Source organism: Lampetra planeri, chromosome 8 (genome assembly GCF_965212315.1).
Source record: "Lampetra planeri chromosome 8, kcLamPlan1.2.h2, whole genome shotgun sequence".
In the NCBI taxonomy this organism is placed as follows: domain Eukaryota; kingdom Metazoa; phylum Chordata; class Hyperoartia; order Petromyzontiformes; family Petromyzontidae; genus Lampetra; species Lampetra planeri.
The window spans coordinates 14,315,824-14,335,512 of NC_136114.1; the positions used below are offsets into that span (position 1 = coordinate 14,315,824).

The 19,689-nt window shown below is 50.1% G+C and overlaps 1 protein-coding gene across 1 annotated transcript in view; it reads left to right on the top strand.

The window, feature by feature from the left end:
* Window positions 1–3,045: 3,045 nt before the first annotated feature.
* LOC144720391 (low-density lipoprotein receptor-related protein 6-like) overlaps window positions 3,046–19,689 on the top strand; it is a 67,355-nt gene continuing 50,711 nt past the window's right edge. The window contains exons 1-2 of the mRNA XM_078597133.1: window positions 3,046–3,391; window positions 17,383–17,914. Of these exons, the coding sequence (XP_078453259.1) occupies window positions 3,322–3,391; window positions 17,383–17,914 (602 nt within the window). The 5' untranslated portion in view covers window positions 3,046–3,321. The remainder of the gene's footprint in view (window positions 3,392–17,382; window positions 17,915–19,689) is intronic.

Sequence of the window (19,689 nt, forward strand, 5' to 3'; positions counted from 1 at the left end):
TCGAGGTTGTGGGTAACTCGTTGTTGCCGTCTGGTGCGTGTGCGTGCGTGATTCATGCGTCAAAGAATGAGGGCATCTTATCGGGCGATTTATTTTCAATAAACGCAGGTAGAGATTTCGCCTTCGAGAAATTCCAATCCATAGCTCGAGGTGAGCCATACAATAAGACCCAAGAAAACCTTAACCTGTACCACATTTATTTTTCACCCGTCCTTTGGGCGGTGTTGCTGTTTGAGTTTGGAACAAGAGAATAAAATCCTCACCCGGCCTGCACATTCAAAGTGTCATCACACATCAAAACCTCAAAGGGGTGTGTGGGGTTATTTTGTGTTCGCGTGGGTCCGGTAGCCAAGATGAATGAGAAAATGCCGATGCCCGACTCACAACTGCACTTTATTTCCTCCTCTAAAAATGAAAAAAAAAATGCAATAACGCAGCGAAATTCTCCCAGGTCCGTACTGCAAACGTGCTGAGCGGACGCATCCATGGGTATGATGCGGCCCACGACATCATTTCACACTGCCCACGACTTCATTTCACACTGCCCACTACTTCATTTCACACTGCCCACTACTTCATTTCACACTGCCCACGACTTCATTTCACACTGCCCACTACTTCATTTCACACTGCCCACTACTTCATTTCACACTGCCCACGACTTCCTTTCACACGGCCAACTGCTGCGTGCATTATCACAAAGACAAAGATCCCCTGTATAGCCTGAAGAGACTATTGAGGCAAGCCCTGTTAGCGAGCACCTATGAATGCTACCACGGCACACGAGAGCTGATTGGCCAGCACCATGTGCAGGCGCCTTTGGCTCCCTAGTGGTGACGCTTATACACCGCAACAGCTACTTATTTGAGGCTGGGGCGACCTACGGGAGGCCCAGGACCCATTCAGATTATCGTCACTGGTGTTGTTCGCCAAGTGGCGGTGATGTCACCACCGCGTTTGTGCCAGGCTCTGTGCACTTTAAGGCTACGTGAAGTGTCGAACGCCCGCTGGCAGCAAGTCACAGGACAGACCCAGGTGCCATGGGTTGACTGACTGAAATGACTGGCCGATGCACCCCTATTATACCAACTCGCTGCGTTTTATCCGTCCGGTGCTCCGCTCGTTGTTGTGAGCGTCGCTCCGTTCCGTCGTCGTTGCTGGAGGGCGACTGCCTCCGACTGCCCAGTAGCAGCAGCGTCCTTCACAGCGTGCTGTGTAGACACACGCAGTGGGTGTCTGTGACAGGGCTCGCTGATCGCGATGATGCGCGTTGGGTCCGGTTCTCATCTCAAGGGCCACGTGGCGTTTAGCGAAGCGCACGACCGCGCGACGTGACCCAACCAGGGGAAGATGATAAACCCCTTTGAGAAAAAAATGTCTTTCTCTCCCATCTCTTAAATTCGCAAAGCTCTAAACCTACAAGGGTTGAGTGCGCCACGGTGACAGGATGTGTACAGGTCGTGGGTTCGATCCCGACTCTTACGCCTGCTGTATATTTGAAGTTTGCGTGTTTCTCTCTCCCCGTGGTCGCGTGGATTTTTCCTCTGGGTCCTCAAATTTTTCCCTCCACATTTAGAAACGCGCGTTTAGAATATTTGGCTGCTATACATTCCACATGATGATAAGACAACCACATTGAGCTATCAGTTGCGGCCAAGTCGCTTCGGAAAAGGAGTTACACAGCTCAGTGGGCCTTACCTGGTAAAATAAAAAAATAAAAGTTAATATTTTGTATAGTGTTCTGAACACATCCACACCCCCTACAACTACAGGCGAGAAAAGACCAAAAGCGTCTGATTTGACAAGACAATAATTGTTGGAGCTAAGTGGATTGTTAACATCGCCGGGAGTGTGACAGATGTTGACCCAATTGATAGATCGTGGTTTGACGATGATTAATAAGCATACATCTGCAGTAAGAATAACAAATGATCACTGATTCACTCCAAAGACAAAGCTCTCCCGTATAGCCTTGATATACTGTTGGGGCAAGTGCTGTTAGGGAGCAGCACCTACGAAGGCCGGCACGGCACACGAGGGGGTGAGTGGCCAGCACCACACCCGGCCGCCTTTGTCTCCCCCTGGTGGCGATGTTTACACACCGCACTAGGTACTCGAGTCGACCTCGGGGAGGCCCGGGACCGGTTCAGATAATCGTCGCCGATGTTGGCCGTGGGCGGGATTTGAACTCGGGGGGCCGGGTTCGTAGCGCAGCGCGCTAACCGCTGCGCCACCGCTCCCCAGGTGACACCCATCCACCCCACTCAGCCGCCACACAGCAAAGGGGCCGTCCATAAATGACGCCACGCACCTGGGGGGGGGGGGGGGGGGTCAGACATTTGTGACGATGTGTGACGAGGAGAGGGGGTTTGAGAAATGCGACGTCACATCAAAATGCGCAACTTTAAATAAATATAGACAACACGTTCTACTTAATTAAATTGACTTTTTAATAAATATTTATCCTACAACATCAGGGTGCAGCGCCACATTAAATACGCACTACAACGACAACAGTTTAAAGCCATTTGAAGCATGTTTTTTTGTTGGGGGGGGGGCAGAGATTTGTGACGTCATATTTGAAGGGGGGGGTCTGACTTTTTGTGACCCCGTGTGACGAGGGTGGGGGTCAAAAATCGTCCAAAACCGCGTGACGTCATTTATGGACGGCCCCAAAGGCAGCAACGCTTCTCTCTCTCTGCTTCTTCCTTCGCTCGCACTGCTCCACCATGGAAACGACGTCGTCTCTTTACCCCCCATAGCTCAACGCAAGAAACGATGGTGCCGTTTGTTGCTGCCCGTCTGACGTTGACGTGCCTGCAACCCAACCGGTGTTTATATATTTAAATAAAAACGGCACCCACGTGACCGGGCGCGTGGCCACCTCAAATGATGCCCCTCCCCCCCTTCCCCACCTGGGGTCCCGCCCCCAAACCCCCAGAGCCGGAACTACCTTCACCCCCCCCACCACCCCCCGCGCTCCGCCCCGCCCCGCCGCGCCCCCCTCCCCTCACTCATCTCCACGCGAATCCCTCCACCTCTAAAGTAACGCGGCCGAGGAAGGGCTGTGCCGCGGCTCATACGGCAACGGCAAAAGAAGTACCGCGGGGGGTGTGAAAGTAGCGCGGGTCGCGCTGGGTTCAACTTCGCTCCGCGTCCGATACATTTTTTGTATCCCCACCCACCTCCTCCTCTTTCGACGACGACGTATAAGAAGAAATTAGTGGCTTTTTTTTGTGTCGCTACCAAATTTTCCTTTCCTCGATCCAAAGGGGAATGCTGATCGCGGCGGCGCGGGCTGCGTGCTGATCGGAGCCCACGATGTGGCCGCTTCTGCGACTCCTGCTGCTGCTGCTGGTGGCGGCGACTCCGTTCGCCGAGCTGGCGGGAGGTACGGCCCCCCCCACCACCCATCACCCCACCCCACCTTAGGGCCGCACCAGGCGGCAGGGCTACCAGGCAAGACCGAGGCTTCGGATCGTAGGCCCTGCGAGGTCGCCGCGCGCGCTTCTGAAATTGTGTTTCAGCCGTGGATTGTTTGGGATTATCTTCTTATATTGTTGTTGTTGTGGTGGTGAGTGGTTGGTTTTAGTTGTGTGGGTTTTGGTAGTGTTATCGATTGGCATTGGATGTCGGTGTTGGCTCTGGACGTAGTGTTGGTAATGTCTTTAATTAAGTCTCTCTTCGCCGTTTCTCGTTCAATTATCGTTGTTTTAGTGTTGTTATTTTCACCGTCTGATGTTATCTCGACGTGTCGTGTTTGACATTGTTGTGGGAGTGTTGGTAGTGTGTGTAGATATCCCGTGTGTGTCTATTGTTGTGCCAATGGTTGTGTGCTGGTTGTGTGGAGGTGACGTCTCTTCTGTTTCTTGTGGCGAATACTCGACCGTAAATGTTTATCTTTTAAAAGTGTTCGTATTTGTTCGTGTGTGAATTAGTAATCTTATTTACCGTGATTGATGTCCTCTTAGTGAGATCGTAGGCAGTCCTTTTAGTCTTCGACTTTTCTCCGACAGTATCCAAAAGTGGTTTTGTTTCTCGCGTTAATGATCATTTTTACGCGTTCATAAACGATCCATCCCAGCGTAATGTACACACACACAGTGAGAGAGAGACAACCCTTTGTCAGATGCCCCACACGGAGTGCATAAGTCGTAGTAACTTCAACACGCTGGCTGGCAAGTTGTTGGTGAAGGGGACGAGGAGAGTTTCAGGACCACTTCAGATGGTCACTTGCTGTTAGCCGTGGCCCGGAGTCGAACCCGGGTGAACAAGGTTCGTAATCCCTACAACAACGTGGTGGGTATCTTCTAGCTTGTACACACAGCACCCACGGTGTATGGCCCTCTATTATAACTGGTTAATTTTGTTTTGGTGATAACTCTTGAGTGTTTTTGTTGTCTTAGTGTTACCGTTAAGTCTTTTTTTGTGTTGAGGTCTTAGATTTGTTTTGGTCGTTTGTGACTGTTTGATATTTGCTAGTGGATGTTAGTTACTTCATCATCATAAGTTATGACCTGTCCACTGCTGGATGTATGCTTGTTGAATTTCTTTCGTGCCATACGTTGATAACCGTGCTAATGAGAGGTGCGGGTAAAAGACGACGAACCAACACAACCAAGCAGTTGTGAAGAAATGAGTTTGCAATATAGATTTAAACGTGCTCCAAGTGGCCTCATAAGGCCTCCCTCCTGAAGTTGTAGCCATCTCTCACGTTGCAAAACAATCCATCAGGGCGCCACCGTGGCGAGATGTTAACTACCTCGCCTGGTACACAGGAGGTCGTGGATTCGATCCCCGACCCTGACGATGCCTGCTGTATGTTCGGAGTTTGCGTGTCTCTCTCCCCGTGGTCGTGTAGATTTTAGTCCTCACGGTTTTCCCCTCCACATTTATAATCAACAACACGCGTTCAGAGTATTCGGCCGCTCGACTTTTCCACGCGATGAACCACTAAATAGAGCTATCAGGTCGCTTCTGAATAAGAGCTGCATAGATTTGTGGGCCTTAAACCTGGTGAATATTTCGTTTGATAGTTGATGTAGCTACCAGCCACACGAGCCGACTGTAATCGCTCTCTCTCTATTCAACTCGGACATCGGTCACCACCATCAACTTCAAGCGACGTGTCCTGCCTCCAGCCCACTGAACGTGATGTCATTAACCTGCTGCCCATGTTCCCCAGTCCACGTGTTTCTCCTTCTGTCTGGCAGTGTCTTGTAATTTGAAGAATGCACGTTTGACATTTGCCGTTTGGTTTAGTTATGGGTTGTGTGTTGCAAGTGCCCTATTTGTGTGTCTGTGTATGTGTGTGTGAGTGTTGTCTATCTGTGTATTGTCTGTGTGCGTGTGTCCGTGCCTGTGTGTTTATTGTGTATGTGTGTCTGTGAAGTATGGGTTGTGTGTTGCAAGTGCCCTATTTGTGAGTGTGTGTACCTATTGCGTGTCTGCGTGTGTGAGTGTCTATCTGTGTATTGTCTGTATCCGTGTGGCCGTGTGTCTATTGTGTGTTTGTGTGTGTGTGTCTGTGTGAGTGGGTTGTGTGGTACAAGTGCCCTATTTGTGTGTGTGTACCTGTTGCGTGTTTGTATGTGTGGGTGTCTATCTGTGTATAGTCTGTGTCTATTGTGTGTTTGTGTGTCTGTGTATGGGTCGTGTGTAGCAAGTGCCCTATTTGCGTGTTTGATATTGGTTGTGGAATTTGTTCATCTCTTAATCTGTTTATTTCGTGTTGCTGGTATCTGTAATATTTGTGACTTAATGATTGTTTATATTGTCTTACGGTTTGCAACGTATGTCGCGAAAGAAGTTCAACATACATACTAACGTTTTAGAGTGGTGCCAACATTTTTTTTGTTGTACTCTACTTCTATGCTCTATTATTCTCTGATAATTATCAATGCTGCCACATATGTGCTTCCCATCGTCACCAACACGCATTTATCGGCGTGGTGAAGTATGGTCAACGAACCCCTGATATATCGCATGCCATGGAGAACGTGTCCGATGATTCGTGGGTGGGTGTTGTCTCAAGCCACACCTTTATAGTATCACTATTGTTGTTGCAGAATTGTATCGGTGTGCAACAATTTACAATGTGGGTATATATATAGCGTCTAAGTGCCACCGCATTGTGAGCAGTTTCTGTTGTTCAGAGGTGTGCAGTCGGTGTGATATTTGTCCGCTTACTTTTCTTGTTGTTTGTGTCTCATCTGCGTTGTTTATTGTTAACGATTGCACTGCAATACCTAGCAGCAGTGTGGTGATTAGATATTGTTTTGTGGTTTGTTGTCATTACTGTGATGGCATTTTATGTTGTGTTTTTTACACTCCATCTTGCCGCTTCTCTTGTCATGTGTACGTTATTGTTGTTGCTCGAGTATATCATCTAATGTTGGCAATATGATTGCGTAGTTTTAACAGCCCCTTCGTCAATTAATTTCTGAAGAAATACTATTTTTGTCTGCCGTGTGTGTGATGGGCATTCCCCGGACTAAAAGTTTCCATTTGTGTCTCGGGAAGCCAATTCCACCCCCCTCCACCACCCCACCCCCATTCGTCCATCTGCCCAGTGAATAATTAAGAGACCCAGCTGAACCCCTAACCCCTGGCCTCTCCTCCTCCCCCCGCACCCAGTCGCTTTCGTCTGCCTCGTCTGCCCTGTGTGCGAATAACCGAAGACAGTGGCCAGCCTTGGCGTCTTGTACCAACGAGGAGCTGTGGTAAAACGCAAGAGAGCGTCTGGGCTGTCGGTAATTAGAACGTAAACGAGACGATTCTTTGTTATACCAAGTAAAGCCCACTGAGCTATTAACTTCTTTTTCAGAAGCGACCTGGCCACAAATGACAGCTCAACGAAGTGGCTTATCGCGTGGAAATTTCTAGCAGCCAAATACTCTGAACGCATGTTTCTGAATGTGGAGGGAAAAAGCGGAGGACCCGGAGAAAAATCCACGGGGAGAGAGAGATATACACACTCCAGATATACAGGCGTCAGCGTCGGGGTCGCCATCGCGGCCGTGTTGTTGTAGCAGCTTAAGGGCCCCTTACCCTCCCATCTGTACCCTCTCTCATTACCCCCTCGGCCACCCAAAAACAACAGCAGCAGCAGCAGCACCCACCCAGGGGCTGCTCGGGCCTGGCTCGGGGTCCCCTCCTTTGGCCATGCTGACTTGGGTTGGGACGGCCGACCTGGGCTGCCATGGCTTTGCGTATTGTGTTCGGGCACCACGTAAATCGCCGTTGTATCGTCGGTCCGTCAGCTCACGCATGTACTTGCGCCCGCGTGCGTGCGTGCGTGCGTGAGCGCGCGCGCACGCGGGTGAATGTGCGCTTTGTGATTGTTTTGAGAAACCATTGCTGACTGGCCTCATAACGCCGCCACCACCAACCACCCCGTCCCTCCCTCCCTGGTAATCCCTGCCTAAGACCCCCCACACCGCAGGACCCCTGATTGTTTCCGTAATTTCAGCCCCACTTGCGCTGTGTTTATATTCATAGAGAATATAATAAATGAGACGCACATAGCGAGAGGGGGAGGGAGGGTAGGCGGGCGGGCTGGAAGGGAAGGAGTTGGAGAGAAATCGGCCCACCGCTTCCTTCCATCTTCGCCGCAGTAGCCTTATCTGGGCGAGTGGCGGTCAGCCGCAGCAGATGTTCGCCTTTCCCCCCCCGACGTCACGGCGCTGTGAATAGCGATCATTCTTGCTGCGTGGGCCCTTGTCGAGTGGAGCCGTGGTGGGGAGTCCCGACGCGCTCTCATCAGTGCCAGCGTGCAGCAGAGGCCCACGCTCAACCACTGTGGCGATTCACTCACCGGAATCGAGTTGTACGCTCACGCGTGTTGTTGGTGAGGATTGGTCGGGATTCGTGCGAGTTACTAGCAAACTAAACTATGAGCTGTTGTTTTTTCACTCGGTAAGGCCCACTAAGTTATCTAGTTATTTTTTTCAGAAGTGACCTGGCCTGAAATGATGGCTTCATGAAGTGGCTTATCACGTTTAAATGTATAGCAGCCAAATACTCTTAAACGCATGATTATAAATGTGGAGGGAAAAAAGCGGAGGACCCGGAGAAAAATCCACGCGACCACTGGGAGAGAGACATGCAAACTCCAAATATACAGCAGGTGTCAGTCAGGATCGAAACCATGACCTCCATAACATCTCGCCACTGTGGCGCCTCTCGTGAATTGTAAACTAACCAACATCATCGCTCCAGAAGTTGCTTGTGAAACTTGTGCTGTTCGCATGGCTCATGTTTTTGAGATTATTATACGGTTAACACTTCCCGATTATGGCAGTGTCCATCACTGGAGGGCGGGGGAGCGTCATCTAAACTGGTCCTTGGCCATCCTCTTCAACTTGAATTGGACCAGCGTGGTACGCTTATGCCACGCTGCAAGTGGAGTCTTGTATACTCGCCAGCATGTTTACTCGCGTAGGAATGAGTTTAGAGTGGGGGACATAGTCAAAGGTTAGGGTCGGGCGTCATGTAACGTCCCGAACAAAGTTGCAATCCAGTCGGAGCAGCGTGGTTGGTGTAAGTTTCTGAGAAATTGGGATAAATGCAAATTCATTCTTACCCTATTGTCCTTCCCCACCCCCTGAAAGAAGTTTAACATACATCAGATCGGTTTGCATGAACCGAAAATGTCTAGCCTTAAAATTCACTCCATTCCCAATAGTCGCATACATGGCGAGTCTTACCATTAAGAATTCCTCATCGTCATATAGCTTTCAGACCGTGCAACATATAACGACGCAATGCCTCGATCCACGAATACGAAGGAGACATCACGGCGACGATACACTACCCCGCTGCTCCTGACGCGGTTATCTGAGCTTGACCACCCAAATTGTGAAATTGTCAGTTGTAGCTCTGCATCTACATCGGGCGTACAAAAGAAAGACCAAAAAAACATTTAAAAAAATGTGTAAGCAGCTGAATGGATCGGTGCTTCTCGGTGTCTCTTTAACATTGAATCGTTCTTCTTGGCATTTTCACCACCATCATTCAAAATGTTCCTTTAAAAAAAATTGCCGCCTGGCGTTTCTCATGGTTGTTAACCCCCCCCCACCCACCTTCGTTTTATCGCGGTATTTAGAGGCAATCCTCGACGCCCACGTCACAATGAACCGCCGAAACAACTTAACTCCCGTGGCCATTACACCTAAGCCTGGAGCCAAACCAATAAAAGCTTGCCACCTTCCTCATTAACAATGCTCTATAAATAACCCCAAAAAATAAATTCGAGCTGTTAGCCAGCGGTGGTGCTTGTGAGATGTCCGCTAACTTATGGTTGCAGATCTCTCCTTTGAAATAATAATTTAATATGTTGACTTGAAGCTTTCGTGACTGCAGGAATTCATATTCTTGGGTCTTTTGGTAAAGTCACGTAGATGGGTTCGAAGAAAATTACAAAAAACTACGATGTTTCGATCGCAACACAAGCGGTCATCTTCAGGAGAACCTATCTACGTGACTTTACCGAAAGACCCAAGAATGATAATAATTTTACATGATTTACAGCCGGTTATCAACCTATTGCTTTGTAAACATCTGTTTAAACTGAACTATTTTATATTTTACCAGGTAAGGCCCACTGAGCTATAGCTCTTTTTTAGAAGCGACCTGGCCAACAAATGATAGCTCAACGAAGTGGCTTATCATCACGTGGAAATGTATAGCAGCCAAATACTCTAAACGCACGTTGATCCAAAATGTGGAGGGAAGAACTGGGGAGAGAGAGAGACATGCAACGTCAAAATATACAGCAGGTGTCAGGCTCGGGATTGAACCCACAACCTCCTGTATGCTAGGCAAGGTAGTTAACATCTTGCCACTATGGCGCCCACCCATGCCACGTCGGCCGTGTTTGACGATACTTCACCACGCGTGTCAATCAATGCGGGTTGGTGAAGGTAGTGGGAGGTGTTGGGGGGGGGTAGGACCGGTTCGGATCACTGGTCACAAACGTTAGCCCTGACTGGGAATCAAACTCAGCCCACCGGTTTCATAGTGCAATGTGCTACCCACTGCAACACCCCTGTCTGCCCCCCCCCCCCCCGTCTTTACAATGCAGTGCCTTAAACAGTAGTGGTGATTCTAGTGGTGTTGATACGGGTCTTGGTGATGGTTGTGTTGGTGGTTTATGGCGATGGTAATGATGGTGATTATGGTCCTGATGGTGGCGATTGTGGTGGCGATGTTGGTTTTCTGATGGTGATTGATAGTGCAGAGGGCAGAAAGATTAACTCAATTATACTTGTAAACCACAATCTGCAGCTCATCGCATTGAAAACACTGTGAATCTAAACAGAGCGGACACAGCAGGCACTATTAAATTGACAGACCGCTATCCGTCGGCAAATGCGAGGCGGCCAAACAAACCCTCTCACCATCTCGCACGTCATCATATGGCCATCCACATTCGTCTCCGAAGAAGCTGCCAGCACGCGGTGCAAAACGTCGGACATGGTACCGAACAACATGCGTTGCACAACCCGAAAACGCATCGGAGAGCTGCGCCCGTTTGTTGTGGCTGTTCCACGCTCGCTCGCTCGCGCGCGGGAGCAATCGGCGATCTTTTCTGGACGCCCTTGTCTCTCGCTCCCCCGGTTATCTCGGGCCCCGTTCGCCGGCTTACGTAACGCGGCGGTGGTGGTGGTGAGCGTGTGTGTGTGTGCGGTGAGTCGTAGTGTAGCGGTTAGCGCGCTGCGCTATTAACCTGGCGACCCGGGTGGTGTTGGCCACTCACCCCCTCGTGTGCCGTGCCGGCCTTCATAGGTGCTCGCTAACAGCACTTGCCCCCACAGTCTATTAAGGCTATGCGGGGGATCTTTGTCTTGTTTGTGTGCGGTGACCGGTCGCGCAATGGTTAGCGTGCTGCGTTACGAACCCACCGACCAGAGTTCGATTCCCGCTTGTGGCCAACACCAGCGACGATTATATCTAGACTGGTTCTGGGCCTCCCCTAGGTTAATTCGCCCTAAAATCAGTACCTGGTGTGGTGTGTAAACATCGCCACAAGGGAGACAAAGGTGGCCAGGCATGATGCTGGCCACCCGTCCCCTCGTGCGCCGTGCTGACCTTCATAGTTGCTCGCCAACAGCACTGTTAAGACTATACGGGGGACCTTTGTCTTTGTGCGTGGTGCCGTGAACGGTGGGTGGTGGCGGCGGTGGTTTTGTAAGGTGCCGACCAACCACAGCTGCTTTCTCTCTCACCATGTGGTCCGCGCCACGCACGCGCGCGCACACACACACGTACGCACACGTTGGCCTTTTGTCTGCCACACTCACCGCAGCACACTACCTGCACTTTGAAGCCCTCTCTCGGTGTTGGTGGGGGGGTTGGGGGTGCTAAAAAAAACATTGCTGCATCAACATAGTGGTGTTTGAGCCTTCAGTTTTTAATGGTCGCAATGTGATTGTAGTATTGCTTATTTAAACTGGTTTCGAACTCATACCGCGAAATGTACACTCAATCTACGCTCGCGACGCACACCACCAGCTGCACACCGTAATGCTATATCTAATCCTATACCTCAACACGTCGTGTCTCATCCCGTTCCCAAGACTCTCGTACACACATTCACCACTCGCAGTCCAACATCAACGTACTCTGATTCCCCATACCCAAAAAACCCACGTACCTTGATCCCGGTACTACAACATCAAAGCGTACTCATACCGTATGCAGAAATCGCTCACCACCCATACCAACAAGTGCGCACGCACTCCGATCCTAGACCCCCAACACTTAAGCGCTCGCATCAAATGCCCAACGCGTCCCATCTGTTGCCAGAATTTGGGTTTAGAATCTCTCTTCAACTTGCCGGCGAGCTGAAACGATAATAATCGGCGCGTTAAAACGCTTTGCGTGCGTGACGATGTAATTTGCTCTTCATTGTCGCGTTGGTGAAGGGTTCCCCCAGCGCGTATTTGGTCAGAAGATTACGCGGCCGAACACAAAAATCGGTCGTGAATCGCCATCATCGCTAGCATTTGAAAAACCCTACGTCTTAACTTTGACGATTCGCAGCTTATATCGCAACGCCAACACACACTGAGAACATAGCACAGCACATTCTGATCCCATACCCCAACACCAAACGCACTCTTAGCCCGTACCACAACGCCAACACATTCTTCACACACAGGCAATGTCCTGCTCGCTCTTAACCCATACACCGTCAACGCACCTTGAACCAATACAGCAAAATCAACACCCCCGGACGGTACGATCTCATTAGGTTGAGATGCGTGTCTCTACACTGGTTTTTGCGCATTGCTCTGTGATCCAAGCGATTCCAGTTACCTGCATTCGATTCCTGGCCACAGCTAACATCGGTGGCAATCCTGGGCCTGTCTTAAACCATTTCGAGGCGTCTGCAAATTTGCAGGGTGGGTCTCCCGTTCACCGCTGAATCCCGGAACGCGCAAACGGTTCAGCGTTAATTTTATTTAGTGAGGCGTAGAGTTCCTGTTTTTCAAGCCATTGTGCTGTACTCGCCGCAGAGTACCGTAGCGAGACGACCGCACTCGATGATCGCTGACGCCAGACCGTGCCGCGCGCCCTCCCGCACGGCCTTTTACTTTCGATTCCGTTGCGATGACGTAAAACGTACATGATCGGAACGGAAACGGAAGAAAAACTGATGAAGTACACGTACGTCATCGGCACGGGAAAGGGTTAGATGAGCACTTGGTAGGGTGCGCTTTATTCATCCTCTGTTGGGAGACACCTTGAGCCATCTGTGGCGATGGCCACATAACCCTCTTCAGTGCCATGCCAACCTTAAGAGGCGCTCGCTAACAGAATTTGCTGTTAAAACACGAGGCCGAATCGGGGTGTGGGGGGGGTACGCAGGGTACACGAGAGACGAGTGTTTATCTGCGGGATGACACAGGTGTGGCATCGGAAAAATCAAGTGCCCATTAAGCACACGAGCTGTGTGTGTGTGGGGGGGGTGCTCACAAGGGCGTGGGTTGTGAAACGCTCGGCACAGCTGTGCCTGTAACGCGAGAGCCTTAATTCTCGCCCCAATATTTCGTGTTCTCCTCTTTTGGAAAGAAAAATATTTGACTCCCCCGTCGGTGTTGGTTGTCGCAGCCGGGCTTTTCACGCCTTTATTGTACGGAGTGCTGTTGTATTTAAAAAAATAAATAAAGGAGTTGGCGAAACATCCGAATGCTGGCCCCACCTAAACAAATCTTGAGACAAAGTACAGTGTAACTTTTCCAACTTGCTATTGTAATCCCGGGCCTGCATCTCTCCACGCTCCTTTGCACGCTTTTAAGCTTTTGTGTTCAGTCCTCCTCTTCGTCATTGTCCGCACGTTTCTGATCCGTGCGTCGTTACGTTGACGGACGGAAAAAAAGGCAACGTGAGGATCGTGGATCGTACGCGCCGAAGATGGAATAATCACTGTTAAGTGGCTTTATAGGACTCGTCACTCGAAGGGATGACGGCCCTGGTGGTCAAGGCTTACGAGAAAGTGGCAGCCAAGGGAGAGCAAACTCCTGGGAGGACGTCTCCCGCGGAGGAGATGGAGCGGCGAGATGAGCTCGTTGATGTCGCGGAGCCCTTATCGTTGCGTCGCAGACCGTGAGAGATGGTCATGGCTCCAGGAGGCCATCCTTCCCTCGGTGGATTGATCAGAGCTGATAATGAACACGATAAATTATCTCAAACATATTTACATCTCTCTTAGAGTGCATGTGGTCGGCAAGGGTATATGTAAAAAACGAAAACCCCCCAGTAAAAACACCGCTTTGTTTCTCTCGAGACGATGCAGATACCATCAGGTGATCACAACAAATGATTTGTCACTTTCCCTTCAAAGGCCTGTAAAACTTTATGGCGGCTGAAGGAGAGGCTCGCACACACATGTCCAGGCAGACGTGTCTCCTCCTCCTCCGCCACCACCGTAAAACCAGTGCCCTAACTGGCCGGTGGGGGCCGGCCAAATTGCGTGGGACTGGCAGGCAGATGGCTCCGCGAGATGAGATGGCTCGGGCTGCACCCCCAGCACCTGATTTATGACTCCGTTATCCTGAGATCTCTTCCCCGGCTGTTAGGAGGAATTTGATGGGAAAGGCGAGAATGTGCAGACTGTGTGCGCGTAGGGAAGGGGAAGAAAGTGAAGCGGAGTAGTCGGAGTAGTTGCGTGTGCGCTGGCGTACATGGGAAGCGGTGGCATAGCTATTCGCGCGCTGCGCTATGAACCCGGCAACCCTCAGAGTTCAATTCCCGCTCACGGTCAAGACCAGTGACGATTATCTGAACCGGTTCTGGGCTTCCCCCTAGGTCCACTCGGCCTCAAATGAGTACCTGTTGTGATGTGTAAACAACGTCACTGGGGAGACGAAGGCAGCCGGGCGTGGTGTTGGCTACCCACCCCTTTGTGTGCTGTGCCGGCTGTCATAGGTGCTCGCTAACAGCATCTGGTAAGGCTATACGGGGATCTTTGTCTTTGTTTGCTGGTGTATATTCGTGCTGATTGCTCCTTGCCGTTTTATTACACCTCGGCAGAATAATGCGCTCGTCCGTATATCTGGATAAGTCGGTGGGACCAGTACATTTAGAGTATTTGGCAGCTATAAATGTCCACGAGATGATAAGCCACTATGTAGAGCTATCATTTGTGGCCAGGTCGCTGCTAAAAAAGAATCTATATAGCTCAGTGGGCCTTAGCTGATAACATTTTAAATGTTCTTATCTTTCCTATATTTTGTATACCACACCCCATTGATTGTTGAAACGTTCTGACCCACCATCCCGACTGGACATCTGTGAAAAAGAGCTTAATGGGTCATTGGATTCTGCCTCCAGTTTAATAAATATTCTGACTTGTTTGTTCCACCTGAGATGGCAGCAGTCGAGTTTGTACCATCAACTTCAAATTACCACTCGGTGAATTATGCAGTCACTTTATTTAGTAAGTACATTACCGCAGAATACACTTTACTTTATTGAGCACATACTCAAACTGGTATCGTTTTAGTAATCGCTGCGATCGGCCGTGCTTCCCGAATGCTGCTCCGGCCCGTGGACTAGCAGCAGAATGACCAAGGGGTTTCAGCTTCACTTTTCTTTCCAAATACGTGAGGAGTTTCCGGGTAAAAGGTCCGGCCGTGTTTTTGGTACACACGCACACACACGGCCGAGCACAGACGTCGAGATGGGGTTGCGTAAAGCGAAGTGCGTTTATTAAGTAATGACGTGCGATGGCTCGGGCAGCTTCGACAAAAAAATATATTCGTCGGGTGTTTATAGATGCTTAGTCGGCTGTAAAAACAAATTAGCCACAAAGTAATTTAGCAGCAGCTCTCTCGGCCTGCCTTATAAGGCCGCGTCTTTTTGAATCCCCGTCGGCGGAGGTTTTCAGAAAAGTCGGCAGTGTAAAAAAAAAAGTGGAATTGAGCGAGCGTGTACTTGGGACCTAAATCCCCCGCAGAAAGAAAAGGGTCTTATATTTACTTTATTTTCCTCGGCGGCGTCTTCTCATGCGGGCCTTTGTACCTCCAGATGTTTAGTTTTAGCATTGGAAGTTTGGCAGGGCGAGGAAATTTCACGCTTAACTTCGCCAAGCAAACGGGGCCGGCAAACAGAGTGCTGCTTTGTGAGCCCCACGGTGGTGGCTGTGGCGGCAGTGGTGGCGGTGGTGGCCGGAGGAGAGAGAGAGAGAGAGGAGGCACTTGCGGAAAGCAGCAGCTGATTGACATCGCTTGCCCCAACGTAAACAATGGCGTTTATTTGCAGGCCCCCCACCCCGCTCCTCCAAACTCACCACCCTACCCCCACCTCATACCACACCCCACCCCTGCATGCTGCTTACAAAACTGATCTTTCCTATGAAAATAACGTCGTAATAAACCTTGAGCAAAAACGGAAGGCCAACTTCACAAATCTGGCTATCGCCTGATGAAGCTGGTTGTTGTTGTAATCGCCAGCGGAACCCACAACAGCGTGTTGTGGGTTTATTCTCCAAAGCACAGGTGTGCTGATCTTGTAACGAATCGGCACGTTTTGTTTACGTGAAAAACCTTACTAATTGGCTGTGTCGGGTGGTGGCGGCGGGTTTAACAACACATTTATATTTACGCGATCTAACCCAAAAAAACCCTTTATAATTGGTCCCAAAAAAAATACTCCTAGACACTTTCGTTCGTCAGTAACGCTGTGTGGTGTGGCCTTCAAAGGAAAAGTCGATAATCGGTGACGATGCTCGGCAGTGGGCCTTCTTCACAGCACGTGGATGGAGAGGTCAGAGAGTGGTAATAAGCGGGTAATGAGAGTTGGAGATTCACAACGGGGCCTTATGAGAATTATATGAGAGAATTTGTTTTCTAACGACCAGTTTTTAAATAGGAATACGAATAGTTGTGTGTATGTTGAACTTCTTTCGCAACGTACGTAGCCAATTGTGCTAATGGGGAGAAACGGACAAATACTTGGAAAATCAAAACATGACGAAATTAACTCGATTGAAGGGGAAAAAAAATATATTAAAAAAATGTGTTCCTAAGTCACATGGTTATTCAAAAGTGTATATAAGCAGAACTCCTCTTTGTGTCTTAGAATATAAATACAGACCGATGTTTTCTACAGCGGCACTTGTTTGAGCGAGTAAATTCTTGACCAGTTTCAACCTTTTGGGTCTCATCAGCAGCAGAGCCAGGCTGGTCAAACAAGTTACCCGATGCTATTTATTGGCGTGGTATTATTCGCTTTGGTTGTGCATTTTGTCCAGTTGTGAAATGGTGAGATTGCGACGTTCGGATTACGTGTGAGTCTCTTGCTGTTGATTTTGGGCCGGTCGGGGGAGGATTTTTCGATGTACACTTCGGGCTCTTTTCAAAATATAATTTGTGTGTTTTGGTTGGCGTAAACTTGTCCCATTCCCTTTCAAATGCCATGCGAGCAGAGGAAAAAGAAAGATTTAGTGGCTTTATATTTTTCTTAATTTGGGCATGGCACGTAAACTATAGATAATCGCTTTTAAAATGACACCCTATATGTACTAGTAGGTTGATTTAGGAAGTTTGGCTGAGATTGGCTGATTTGTGGACCTTGCCCTATCAGGCCGAACAGAATGAATGAAATATACACCAAGTGTTGTGTAAAATAATATATTTGTAAAAACTGCCCCCATAAGTGGCAGCTCGCGCAAGTGCTGCAGCGGTCATTATTTCTGTGCACGCTATTTTCAGCCTTTGCTCCATTTACTCTTGTCAGTTTGTGATTGCGAGTACATAACTCGCCACTTCTGACTTTACGTTCACTCTTTCTACGGCCGTTGGTCATTTCATCGTGAGACCGTAACTCCATTTTTTAAACCCAGCTCTGTTTTCCACCCCCCCCCCCTTTCGCCAGGCTCCACAGCACCGCCACCACCGCTGCTCCTCTTCGCGAACCGCCGTGACGTTCGACTTGTGGCGACCACACGCCCAGACGGCGCTGCGGGTCCCCCCGCGATTGGCGCCGGCGGTGGCGCCGGCGGCGGCGGTGTCGGCGCCAGCGTCGCCAACTCCACGGTGGTGGTGGTGGGTGGCCTGGAAGACGCCGTCGCCGTGGACTTCCTGTTTGGAGAGTCCGCTGTCTACTGGACGGACCTGGGCGAGGAGGCCATCAAGCGAGCGTCCATCGTCAACGGGACGGCATGGGGGGGAGCGGCGGGCGCGCCGCCGTCGGCGGGGGCCGGCGCGTGGCCGCAAGTGACGATCGTGGCGACGGGGCTGGTGTCGCCGGATGGGCTGGCGTGCGACTGGCTGGGGCGCAAGCTCTACTGGACCGACTCGGAGACGAACCGCGTGGAGGTGGCCGAGCTGGATGGCTCCCACCGCAAGGTGCTCGTGTGGCAGGACCTGGACCAGCCGCGCGCCATCGCGCTGCACCCGGCACAGGGGTGAGTTTGAGTGAGCGTCCGTGTGTCCGCGCCGCCTGGCCTGGTGCTAGCGCCGTGGTGACGTGACCGCTGGGGGTCATGGGTGGCGAGATGTGGAGGAAAAAACCGGAGGACCCGGAGAAAAATGCACGCGACCACGGGGAGAGAGAGCGCGAACTTGCAGACTCCAAATATACAGCAGGCGTCAGGGTTGGAATCAAACCCAAGACCTCCTGCATGCCAGGCGAGGTAGTTAACATCTTGCTACCGTGGCCTCGCCCACAATTTTTTTATGAATCGTTACATTTGGTTGCGAAACCCTATGGGTTAGGTTCCCCACCGCACTTTTGCAGAGCAAGCTCGGAATCCCGCGGTGGTGTCGGGGCCATTGTGCGGTCACGTCGGGTGACGGCCCGATTGCTTGGCAGCTTAAACATAATGATTACGCGGGCGATTTCGCAGTTGTGCCCGCACCAGAATCAGAATCTTTGTTTAGACTGGATGAATCCGATGAGCCTATGGAGCTCTTTTTCCACAGATGTCCATTTGCGGTGAATCTGAAAGTTACAACGACAAACAATACACAAACTGAGCATTGGGAAGCTAAGCAAGTTACAGCAAAAATAAAGTCAATTAGCGCCGCACTCTTGCCCAGAAGCATCGTGGGGTCAGATATTTATTCTCGTTTTTCTCTTCCGTGAACTTTGAACCAGTTAAGCTTCCTCCATTTGGTACTTTTTTTTCTAAATTGCATATACTGCCTTCTCCTACGGTATAATGAGTCTGTATGGTACGAGAACACATCTATATCCACACACACATGGGACATGTGGACCAGATATTCTCAGGAACAGGATGTCCATTGTAGAAAATGGGACACTTAACACATGTGGACTTTGGTAATGTACCACAGTTTGTTAAGATGCATAAGAAATTACTTATTCGATCCTTAGAAGTGTAGATAGAAGATTGGCAATTAACTTTATTCAAATTGTCTTCAGAATATTACCGAGCGGATGCACGCCGACGAAATTGAGCCCGTGTGCAGGTGCTTGGCAGCTTATTAATTCGCAGTTGGTGACTTGTTGATGCCTCCATCCAGCAGTTGGTTGACCATGGCAGATGTTAGCTACGGCCGATCGAATCGCAGCTCCGTGTCCCAACGATGCAGAAAAGCAAGTGCAGCCCCACGCCAGTTTCAACACGGAGACGTGCGGCGGTGGCTTTTTTTTACTTCGTCGAGCGCAAGTGGTCGGTGACAAAGACAACGAGAAGAAACATTTTTGTTCAAATTCGGTAAAAAAAAGTCTCAATATTTCAAGAGCCTGAATGCAACGTGAATTCGAGAGGGTGGTGGTCCTTGATAAATAACTGTCACGAAGCGGTCATTACAGAGCCGCATGCGGATCCGGAGCCGTAGGTTGCCGACCTCTGCCCATGGTAAACTGGGACTTGCATGGTAAACTGGGACTTGCATGGTAAACTGGGAATTGCATGGTAAACTGGGACTTCCATGGTCACGAGTCTGCAACCAAAATACCAAGAAAAGACATTTATTTTTTCGAATTTCAAGAGCTGCACTGCAGTTCCTTAAAGAGCCGCACGCAGCTTCGGAGCCACAGGCTGCCGACCCCCTCATCTGGCGCAAGTGCCCACGACCAAATCGGCCAGAATGTGCTTGATCCCTTCCGTCAGACATTGGAGAGCCAAGCCCTCGGTTTGGATACTCGGGTGGCAAGAGGCAGCCCTGCTATAATACGCCGGTGTTGCTGCCGCTCGGGTTTCTCCCCACCACC